The sequence below is a fragment of the Chelonia mydas genome, chromosome 14, assembly GCF_015237465.2.
Source record: "Chelonia mydas isolate rCheMyd1 chromosome 14, rCheMyd1.pri.v2, whole genome shotgun sequence".
Lineage (NCBI taxonomy): Eukaryota > Metazoa > Chordata > Testudines > Cheloniidae > Chelonia > Chelonia mydas.
In genome coordinates, this window is record NC_051254.2 from 34,185,945 (window position 1) to 34,198,296 (window position 12,352).

Below are 12,352 nucleotides of genomic sequence, written 5' to 3' on the forward strand. Positions count from 1 at the left end.
TGTCCACTGGCTCTGAGCTGGAACAAATCACAATTTCTGTATTCTAGCCAGAAACACACATGCTCTCAGCTTTGCAGATCATTTACATTTAGGAGCTCTGACCTATCATTTAGAATGGGGTGTCCATGCTGCCAAGCCTACTGATGTTATCATGAATCTCTCATGGAGTTGAGGGCCACAAAGTCACAGATCCTGATTCTCTTCTCACATGTATTACACTGTTATGGGGAGTAGCTTCTGCTTTAGGGGCCAGTCCTGCCTCAATTAAGTCCATGCCAAAGTGGACTGGTATTTTCAAATGTGCCTAAAGGAATTTAGGTGCCCAAATCTCATTAATTTAAATGGGAGTTGGAAACCTAACTCCCTTAGTCGCCTTTGAAAATCCCAGCCTAAATCTCTGTAAGGGGAAGGGAGATCAGGTGCATAATTTCAGCAATTATTTTACCCCTGACTTAAATTTTATTCAGTCCTTTGCCCAGCAAATTCCCATTGTATTTACCGGGATGATGCCTGATATTGCTCAGTAATTTTCACACCCATGTGGATGGCAAATGCTCTGAGCAGTTCAGGATTTCATGAGCACAATGACAACCTGGTGGAACTAGATAGCTAAGCAGTAGGGCTGAGATCCTCAAAGGTATAAAGGTGCTAAAGAGACAAACAGGTGCCTAGCAGGATCTTCAAAAGCACCTTGGTGTCTAACTTCCATTGAAGTCCCTAGAATTCAAACTGTACGAAATTCAAGCACACTAGGGAGCCTTAGGGTAAAATTTCCTAAAGCACCTAGGCGACTTAGGAGCTTAAGTCTCATTGGCTCTTTAGTCAATTAGCTGCACTTGAAAATTTAACTGTCAATCCTATTTTCAAAAGTGATTTAGGGCCAGATTAGTTGAGGTATTTAGGCACCTAGTGGGATTTTGAAAAGCACCTAGGGACCTAAACATTAATTTCAATAAAAAGAAAAGGAGTACTTGTGGCACCTTAGAGACTAACCAATTTATTTGAGCATAAGCTTTCGTGAGCTACAGCTCACTTCATCGGATGCATACTGTGGAAACTGCAGAAGACATTATATACACAGAGACCATGAAACAGTACCTCCTCCCACCCCACTCTCCTGCTGGTAATAGCTTATCTAAAGTGATCACTCTCCTTACAATGTGTATGATAATCAAGTTGGGCCATTTCCAGCACAAATCCAGGTTTTCTCACCCTCCGCCCCCTCCCCCCTCCCCCCCCCCCACAAACACAAACTCACTCTCCTGCTGGTAATAGCCCATCCAAAGTGACCACTCTCTTTACAATGTGTATGATAATCAAGGTGGGCCATTTCCTGCACAAATTCAGGTTCTCTCACCCCTTCACCCCCCTCCAAAAACCACAAACACAAACTCACTCTCCTGCTGGTAATAGCCTATCCAAAGTGACCACTCTCCTTACAACGTGCATGAAAATCAAGGTGGGCCATTTCCAGCACAAATACAGGTGGTGGTCGGGGCGGGGGGGAGGGTGAGAAAACTCTGGTCTCCTACATTTACATCATCTCCACCATACTGAGAATCTCGTCAGCCCAAGGCTGGCAAAAGGCCTTTTCCACTTGCTCTGCCCATCTCACTCTTGTGATTACATGGTACAGCTCCACCGTCTTCCTGTATGTCAGGCCTTCCAAACAGAACGCCTTGGACATGAACAAGACGGTCAACACTTTGAATACTATTGTAACTCCACTGTTAAACCCCTTCACTGACAGTCTGAGAAACAAAGAGGTGAAGGTGGCTTTATGGAAGGTATTCAGTGGGACATGAAGTTGTTTTTGAACGGCTTAGATGTTACTGGGTCTGATTCTCAGCCTGTGCTCATTTTCCCTTTGGTAGTAACTATCCTTGTTGTTGTTCTTTTAATCCTGGTTCCAATTTTACATTTACACCTTTTATATTTGGGTAAAATTTTCAGAAGTGCCTAAGGGCCAGATTTGCAAAGGAATTTAGGCACCTAAAGATTCAGATAGGCCCCTAAATACCATGAAATATCTGGCTTCTAGGAGCCTAATTTTTACTGAAAAATCTACCAGATGTGAGCTCCTAAGGGTCATATTTTCTAAGGTATTTAGGTGTCTAAAGATGCAGATAGTTGTTTAGTGGGCTTTTCAAAAGCACTTTAGCAGATGAGGCACCAAAATCCCATTGATTTCAGTGGTAGCTACAAATACTTTTGAAAATCTGTCCCTTAAAATCTCTCGAGAGGTCTCATCAACAGCCCATTGGCATCAATGATCATCTTTCAACTGAATTAAATGGCCTTTAGATCAGGCCCTATGTGGACATTACTTTTAGCAATTCACATTTTGGCCCCCATCCTGAGATCCTTACTCAAGTGCTTAATTATATTACTTTGAGTAGTCCACTTGACTCTAATGGGACTACTCACACTAGGAAAGAAAGCTTGTGCATAAAGCATGTGCAGGATCAAGACCTTAGTGACACTGGATCTCCACTCAGAAGTTTGTCCTAAGTTTAAATTTGTAGCAACTCCAGAGTTTTCATTATCTGTGATGTATGACTGGTTGGCCAACTCACACGACATTGTGTCTTTTCCCTGATTCAATAGCTGAAAAATTATTAAACAGCAGACTAAAGAACAACATGCAGGAAATACAGAATGATGAACAACATTGGTGGATTTTTTTTTTAATTAGTGAAGAATTTCAAAAAATCAAACTTATTTCCCTTTTTAAGGGTTCTAAGTTTGGGGGTCCTACATGTTGGTAAATGGAAACAAGTCAATAATGTTTTTATAAAGTTTTCCATTTAAATGTTGTCCAAAAATGAAATGAAAAAATTAATTAAAAAAAGAAAACAAAAATTCACTAAATCGACAGGTCTTTACAAAAATGTTCATTTTTGAAAACAGTCATTTTTCAACAAAAAGAAATTACAAGGGAGAAGTTCAATTAATGGTGATCAATATGTTTTCACAGAAAGTGTTTTTTGTCAAATGAACTTGATTTAACTGTGACATTTCTGATTGATGAAGGCAATGGTGTTGATGTAATAGACTTGGGTTTTTCTAAAGGTTTGCTACAGGGTAACATCACGTTATTTAAAAAAAATAACAACACAAAAACGATAGTAAATTGATGCAAAACTGGCTAACTGATAGTTCTCAAAACATAACTCTTGATGGGAACTGTTGATTTTAATGGGTGATAGACACCTAGATGCTTTTGAGAATCCCACTAGGTTCCTAAATACCTTTACATATCTTGCCCTTGATGCCTGACTTATTTGTATTTTTGTATATTTGTATCTAGACCAGTTTTATCATCAGAGTGTAAATAAACTTTAACTTTTACCTTTGTATCCCCCTACCTTTTGGAAAGTGTTTTACTTATTAAGGCTGGGGATTTCAAAGGAGTGTAAAGACGTAGGCTGGGTTTACCAAAGGAACCTGAGAGATTCATTGTAGAGGAAATTCCAATATTTTGAAATTGGTTTTTATCCCAAATCTGGATGAAAATTTAAAATGTGGAGATTTTTTGTGGAACGAAACGTTCCAAAAAAACCCCTCAGAAATGGCAAAACATCCATTTTGATCCAAACCAGTGCAGTCAGAACCCGGAACGCCCGTTCCATAGTAATTTCCAAAGTTTCATCTTTTGATTATTACCCTGAATCATAATAAAAAATAAACATTTCAGAACTTTTTCCAGACCAGAATTCTGACATTTCATGTAGGAAAAAATAGAGAAGACAGTTTGCCTGCCTACCTGGCTTCCTTTAAAAATTTTAATGGAATCAACACATTCCCATGGAACTGTTCTGTTCGAAAATTTTCCATCAGTTCCAGTTCCAATGTTTCAAAATGAAATATTTCATTTCAAAATGTCAATTCAAAATGAAAAACTGACATTTTGACTGAAAATGACAACAAAATTAATCATTTGAATGTCAATTTAAGTCAAAATCTCAAAAAAAACAAAACTTTTCATTTTGTTGATGGGGTTTCTGAGCTGGTGGATGGGGGGAAGAAGTAGATAGGAAATATCTTAATTTTAGTAAGGCTTTTGACACAGTCCCCATGACATTCATATAAGCAAACTACAAAATGTGGTCTAGAAGAAATTACTATAAGGTGCGTGCACAATGAGTTGATAGGTCATACTCAGAGAGTAGTTATCAATGTTTTGCTGTCAGACTGGGAGGGCATATCCAGTGGGGACCCACGGGGTCATTCCTGGGTCCAGTTATTCAATTAATAATTTGGATAATGAATTGGAGAGTATGCTTATGAAATTTGCAGATGACACGAAGCTGAGAGGGGTTGCAAGTACTTTGGAGGACAGCATCAGAATTCAAAACAACCTTGTCAAGTTGGAGAACTGGTCTGAAATCAACGAGATGAAATTTAATAAAAACAAGTTCAAAGTACTTCACTTAGGAAGGAAAAATCAAATGTTCAACTACAAAATGGTGAATAACTCACTCAGTGGTAGTACTGCTGAAAGTAATCTGGGAATTCTAACAGATCTCATATTGAATAGGAGTCAACAATTTGATGCAGTTGCAAAATACATTAATAACATTTGAGGTCTATGAACAAGAGTGTTATATGTAACACCCAGGAGGTAACTGTCCCACTCTACTCAGCCCTGGTGAGGCCTTAGCTGGGGTACTGTGTCAGTTCTGGTCACCGCACTTTCAGAAAGATGTGGACAATCTGGAGAGGGTTCAGAGGAGAGCAACAAAATGATGAAAGGTTTAGAAAACCTGACCTCTGAGGAAAGGGTAAAAAAACTGGTCATGTTTAGTCTTGAGAAAAGAAGACAGTGCCGGGGGGGGGGGGGGGGGGAGAGAAGGGATCTGATAAAAGTCTTCAAATATATTCAGCACTGTTATAAAAAGGACAGCGATCAATTGTTCTCCATGTCCACAGAAGGTAGGACAAGAAGTAATGGGCTCTTGTCATAATTTTATAGCTGGGGAAAGTGAGATTGAGAGGTGACTCAAGTAACACCCCAAAGCTCCTCCTGTGTAGCAAGTGTTTGGCAAAGACAGGACTAGAATGCTGGTCTCCAGGCTGCCAGTACGGTGATGTCACCAGGAGACCAGTCTGGCTCAGCAGAGTCTGTTACACATTCTAGGGAAGTCTGTGAAATTCTGTTGAGACTGAATAGCCTCAGGGTGCTGGGAAGATGGAAGTGGAGTACAAAACCAACCCCCTCATGCAGCCAATATGAACCGCAGATCATTAACAAGGTAGGTAGGGGTAAAGCCAGTTGGATGCTGGTGGAAGGAGATTCCTATCAACATCAAAATCTATAGAATTTGCCCAAGTCGTTTGGTTTTGAAGAGGCAGATTATCATTTATACTAACAATACCTCACACCACTCTGGCAGAAGAATGGGGGTTTAAAATTGGAGTGAATTATACTTATTACATACATTTTAAGGTCCCTTTATATTGCTACAGCGGTGTGAAATGACCTTAATGTAAATGTGAACCAGGTGTGATACAGTCCTATATTTGTTATATATTTAGGTGGGGAGAAAACAAGATAAACCATGTTATGATGCACCATTTTTCAGCAGCCAAGGCTATTGTGTGTCATCCGGAGAGAAAAAACATTGTGAATGAAAGGAGTTTGTATTGATAAGCTCTACCAGAAGACATGGTAAGTTTGATCTACTAGCCAGATCCAGCCCATCCTGGACTTATAGTTTAAAGTGACTGTATTGAGAAATATGTTCCCCTTTCTTGGTAATGTGAGCTACCTGAAAATTGCTGTTCAAAAAGGTAGACTCATTCCTTGAGTACTGGTGTGTTGGCTCTTCAATGAGGCAATCTCATCACTTTTTTTCTAATATAGTATGAAATCTAGGATGAACAAAAGGAAATACTATAATTTGTAAATTGTATAACTAATAGAATCAATTGGGAAAGTGGCTTTTTGCCTCAAAATTTATCAGAAAAATTAATTTTTTTGATAAACCAGAAGTCCAGTCAAAACATTTTGTTCTTTAGTCACCAGAAATTTCTTCTTCCTGTTATTGTTTTGATGAAAGTCCCAAAATCATGTTATTGATTGATTTGTAAAAAATTCTGTTTCATCAAAGAGACAGTGTTCATCAAAACAAATGTTATAATGGAAAATTTCCAAGCAACTCTAATACATTAACCTGTGGAATTTACTGGTATAGTAACTTTACTGAGGCAAAGAAGAAAATATATGTATAGATACACAGAAAGATAGATAGATGCCCACCTATTTCCAATCAGTGCACAGAAGTGGGAATCTCATCTCTTGCGTTCTATCCTCAGCTGCCTTTGTGATTTGAACATATCATTTCACATCCCTGCTTTAGTTTCTCTACCTGTAAAATAGGCATAGTCATACTGTTCTAGTCAAACATTCACTCCAAAGGCCTTAAATCAGGCCATTCGTGTCTAGGCATGTTCTTTTCACGTTGCTTTCAAGATGTAAAGAGCTATGCAAGTGCTAAATAGCGTTATCTGTGCAAAAATAAATTGAAATGGAGAGGATAGGTATTACAGCAGGGGGTTTCAAAGAGGCATAAGGGAGTTCATTGACAGCTTTTATTGCTGTGACTCATTTGAAAATACCAGGCTACAAAAACTTTCAATCATTTATTCTTTCTTCTATAATCTGATGTCTATCTCTGTTCAGGGAGGAATGTCCTTTGTACACAGTGGCAGAAGTTGTTAAGTGTATTATAGGTTGTTTCTTAAGAATCTGGTAGCCCACAATGTTTAGAATAAAGAAGGAGGAGTACTTGTGGCACCTTAGAGGCTAACACATTTATTTGAGCACAGGCTTTCGTGGGCTAAAACCCACTTCATTGGATGCATGCAGTGGAAAATACAGTAGGAAGATATATATATATATACACACAGAGAACACAAAAAAATGGGTGTTGCCATACACACTATAACGAGAGTGATCAATTAAAGTGAGCTATTATCAGCAGGAGAAAAAAACACAAAAACCTTTTGTAGTGATAATCAGGTTGGCCCATTTCCAACAATTGACAAGAAGGTGTGAGTAACAGTGGGGCGGGGGGGGGGGGGGGGGGGGGGGGGAATAAACATGGGGAAATAGTTTTACTTTGTGTAATGACCCATCCACTCCCAGTCTCTATTCAAGCCTAATTTAATTGTATCCAGTTTGCAAATTAATTCCAATTCAGCAGTCTCTCATTGGAATCTGTTTTTTAAGTTTTTTTGTTGAAGAATTGCAACTTTTAGGTCTGTAATCAAGTGACCAAAGAGATTGAAGTATCCTCCAACTGGTTTTTGAATGTTATAATTCTTGACGTCTGATTTGTGTCCATTTATTCTTTTACGTAGACTGTCCGGTTTGGCCAATGTGCATGGCAGAGGGGCATTGATGGCACATGATGGCATATATCCCATGTTTAGAATGTCATTTCTAACTAGCTAGACTATTTTTCTTGTCTAGCCCACACTCTAAGGGTTTGACTGGAAACTCGCCCTGGGAGAGGTGAGTGAAAGAGGGCAGTTGTTATGTGAAAGGGAAATTGGGAAACAATTTTACTGTGTTTCTGAGAAACAGTTTTTTTTGTTTTTTGTCTCTCCCTGATTGCCTGGCTTGTCTTTTAGAGTGTAAGATTTTTGGAATAGGGCTGGATTCTGTGCTATGTTTGTGCCATGTGCAACACAATGGGGTCCCAACCACAGATGGGACCTTAAGGTTCTACCAGAAGACGCACAATAAGAGATAAACATCATTTATAATTTCTGATGTCAATTCCTTGTTCCTGAGAATTTGGGGTGGGATTTGCTAAAGGGTCTAAAGAGGACAGGCTGGAAATTGGAATTTCATTTTTTGAAAAAAGAAAAAAAACTCAAGATTTCAAGCTATGTTTTGTTCTGATATGGAAAGAACACAAGGCTTTTTTTAAAAAAAAATTGGCAGTAGAAAAGAGCTGTGCAAAAGATTAACCCACTACAGCCAGGTGGTTAGAGCAGTTACCCAGATCATAGGACAGTCGTGTTCAAGTCCCAGGTCTGGTTGATTCAGAAGTGGAGCTCAGACCTTGGGAAGTGCATATGCCACCAGGCTATGGCATTGGTCCTTATAATTTGTTCTCACTTTGATCAGTAATTCCATCCTGGACCTAAGAACATACCTGGATGACACTTTTGTTGAAACCGATATGTTTCTGTGAAATATTTCTGTTTCAACAAAATGGTATTTTTCAATGTAAAAAAAAAAGTTTTGTCTAATTATGTATTGTATTGTATTGTATTTTATTTTTACCAGCTCTCAGCCTAAGTATCACAAATCCCATTGAAGATCAGGGAGTATAAGTGGCTTAGGAACAGAAGTCCTATTGACTTTCAGTGGAGACTTGTGGTCCCAGGTCACTTAGGTGTTTTTGAAAATCCCAGTCATTTTCCTGAGCAGCAAGCAAAGTTATCTTGAAGGTGAGGCATGAAGACAATGGGCCAAATCGTGAGGCTTTCTCGTGGGTGAGTGGAGTGGGGTTGATGGGCTAGACCAACAACAGGGGAAAGATGCCATTGGGTCAGCCATCCCACTAACTCCTCATGGGGCTTGGAGGAATAAGGAGTGGAGCTCTCATCTCTGTTGCAGAGCCCAAAAGGTGCACAAGCACAGAATGGTGTTGAGTAGCACCTGCTTCCCTTCCCTTCCCTTCCCTTCCCTTCTCTTCCCTTAGCTTTAATCAGGGTTCTAGGTATTATTGCTGGGATTTTAGAAGGAGCCCTAAGGTGCCCAAATCCCTTAGAATTTCAGCATGTAATCCTGTTCCTCGTATTTCACCAGTGAAGCAAGTTCAAGCAAGAGCCAGGTCTACCAGATGCAGAGTTAAATGCCACAATTCCAGAGCCCAGATGGGTATCTTGAAAGTGTTGTAGGAGATGTGGGCAGTTTCAGGGCTGTGGATCTGCAGATTTTTTATAGGTACCCTGATAGGGTAAGGTATTTCGCGCTTCACTTTTGTACATCCCAAAGTGTGTTCAACATCTTTAAATGCTGTATAATCCCTCATGTTTTGACAGATGGACCTCATGACTGGAGCGGAAATAGAAAACCAAACCAGCGTGCACAAGTTCATACTCCTGGGCTTTCCTGGCACTTGGTATTTTCGGATTTCCCTTGCAGTAGTGTTTTCAATTATGTATTTCCTTACAATTATAGGGAATATGTCTGTTATAACCTTAGTGTGGACCCACCCATGGCTCCACACCCCCATGTACTTCTTCCTCTGCAATCTCTCCTTCCTGGAGATCTGGTACACCACAGCCTGTGCCCCCAAGGCCATTGGTGTCATGTTCGGGAAAAGCCAAACCATTTCCTTCACTGGCTGCATCTTGCAGCTGTATTTCATATTATCACTGGGCTCTACAGAATGTCTCATATTGGCTGTCATGGCGTATGACCGCTATTTGGCCATATGTCACCCATTGCGCTACAGCTCCCTCATGAACAGCACCTTCTCTGCTCAGCTGGCCCTCATCTCTTGGCTGGGTGGGTTCCTGGCTATCTCTGTGTTGGCATCTCTAATATCCAGGTTGTCCTTCTGTGGCCCTAACATTATCAATCACTTCTTTTGTGACATAGATTCCTGGATAGTGCTTTCCTGCACTGACACGAGCCTCATTGAGCTGGTAACTTTTATCATCTCTATTAATGTCCTCCTGGGCTCATGTGCAATAACCCTAGTCTCGTACATTTACATCATCTCCACCATCTGTAGAATTCCCTCCGCCCAAGGCCGGCAAAAGGCCTTTTCCACTTGCTCTGCCCATCTCACTGTCGTAACTATCTGGTACAGCTCCTCCATTTTTCTGTATGTCAAGCCTTCTGCACAGAACTCATTGGATTTAAACAAAATAGTCAACATCTTTAACACAATTGTCACTCCTCTATTAAACCCTTTCATTTACACTCTAAGAAACAAAGAGGTGAAGCGAGTCTTGGAAAAGGCAATCAGTGGAATGTAAAGTGGTTTTCAAACGGTCTGCATTCTGTAGAAATGTTGTCAAAGGGACCAAAATTAAAATTCCCTGAAGGTCATTTTTAGTGTGTGTGAACATTTCTTTGTTTTACAGATTTCCTCATTGACTGTAACAACCTGATGTTGACTTAAAGATGAACTCAAGTGGGAGAAATGCAAATTTGGTATGCTGAAAATTCCAAGTTGCTAAATTTGTGTGGCATTCGCCAGGATCTGTAGGGATGTAGCCATTGATAATTACATAGGGGCCTATGCCGAAGGGAGTTAGGTAAGAAGCTCCCATTGAATGTCAGATGTAGATTCAAGCTGACATTTTCAAAGGAATGTGTGGAAATTAATTGCCCAGATCCCACTGAATTTCAATACAAGTTAGTTGACTAGCTTCCTTGCACTCCTCTGAAATTCCCACTTTCACACTTTATCTCCTCTACTTACGTTTCTGATATATTTTCCAGTAGGGGGGACTTGTGTGATGCCATGGAACGGACTATGAGAAAAATGGCAGTTTCCTGCAATATCCTTGGGAGACCTTATTGAATTACTGTCCCATATTGATGTGTCCATAGAAGAGATTTTAGAACAACTTGATAAATTAAACAGTAATAAATCATCAGGACCAGATGATATTCACCCAAGAGTTCTGAAGGAACACAAATATGAAATTGCAGGACTACAAACTGTAGTCTGTAACCTATCACTTAAATCAGCATCTGTACCAGATGATTGGATGGTAACAAATGTAACTCTAATTTTTAAAAAGGGCCCCAGAGGTGATCCTGGGAATTATAGGCCAGTGATCCTGACTTCAGTACTGGGCAAACTGGTAGAAACTATATTAAAGAACAGAATTATCAGACACCTTGATGAACAGAATTTGTTGGGGAGGAGTCAAAACACCTTTTGTAAAGGAAGTCATGCCTCACCAATCTATTAGAATTGTTTTGGGGGGGGGGGGTCAACAAACATGTGGGTAAGGGTGATGCAGTCTATATAATGTCCTAGTATTTTCAGAAAGCATTTGACATGGTCCCTCCCCAAAGGCTCTGAAGGAAATTACTCAGGGGGATAACAGGGAAAGTCCTCTCATGGATCAGTAAGTGGTTAAAAAATAGGAAACAAAGGGTAAGAATAAATGGTCAGTTTTAAAAATGGAGAGAGGTAAAGACTGGGGCCTCCCAAGGATCTGCACTAGGACCTGTGCTGTTCGACATATTCACTGATGATCTGGAAAAGGGAATGAACAGTGAAGTGGCAAAGTTTGCAGATGATACAAAATTATTCAAGATAGTTAAGTCCAAAGCTGACTGCAGAAAACTGGGTGACTAGGCAACAAAATGGCAGATGAAATTCAACATTGATGAGTGAAAGTAATGCACGTTGGAAGAAATAATCCAAACTATACATATAAAATGATAATGGTGGGTTCTAAATTATCGGTTACCACTCAAGAAAGAGATCTTGGAGTCATTGTGGATAGTTCTCTGAAAACTTCATCTCAATACACAACAGAAGTCTAAAAGGCTAGCAGAATCATAGAATCAGAACTGGAAGGGACCTCGAGAGATCATCTCTTCCAGTCCCCTGCACTCAAGGCAGGACTAAGTATTATGTACACCATCCCTGACAGGTGTTTATCCAACCTGCTCTTAAAAATCTTCAGTGATGGAGTTTTCACAACCTCCCTAGGCAATTTATTCCAGTGCTTAACCACTCTGACGGTTAGGAAGTTTTTCCTAATGTCCAACCTAAACCGCTTTGCTGCAATTTAAGCCCATTGCTTCTTTCCTATCCTCAGAGGTTAAGAAGAACAGTTTTTCTCCCTCCTCCTTGTAACAACCTTTTATGTACTTGAAACCTGTTATCATGTCCCCTCTCAGTCTTCTCTTCTCCAGACTAAACAAACCCAATTTGTTCAATCTTTCCTCATAGGTCATACTTTCTAGACCTTTAATCATTTTTGTGGCTCTTTTCTGGACTTTCTCCAATTTGTCCACATCTTTCCTGAAATGTGGCGCCCAGAACTGGACACAATATTGCAGCTGAGGCCTAATCAGCGTGGAATAGAGCAGAAGAATTACTTCTCATGTCTTGCTTACAACACTCCTGCTAATACATCCCAGAATGATGTTACACTGTTGACTCATATTTAGCTTGTGATCCACTATGACCCCCAAATCCCTTTCCACAGTACTCCTTCCTAGGCAGTCATTTCCCATTTTAAATGTGTGCAACTGACTGTTCCTTCCTAAGTAGAGAACTTTGCATTTGTCCTTATTGAAGTTCATCCTATTTACTTCAGACAATTTCTCCAGTTTGTCCAGATCATTTTG

The 12,352-nt window shown here is 39.9% G+C and overlaps 1 protein-coding gene across 1 annotated transcript; it reads left to right on the forward strand.

The window, feature by feature from the left end:
* Positions 1-9,090: 9,090 nt before the first annotated feature.
* LOC102936105 (olfactory receptor 6F1) lies at positions 9,091-10,008 on the forward strand. The gene has a single exon (XM_007054518.4). It carries the CDS (start codon positions 9,181-9,183, stop codon positions 10,006-10,008), a length of 828 nt encoding a protein of 275 aa, XP_007054580.4. The 5' UTR covers positions 9,091-9,180.
* The last annotated feature ends 2,344 nt before the right edge of the window (positions 10,009-12,352 follow it).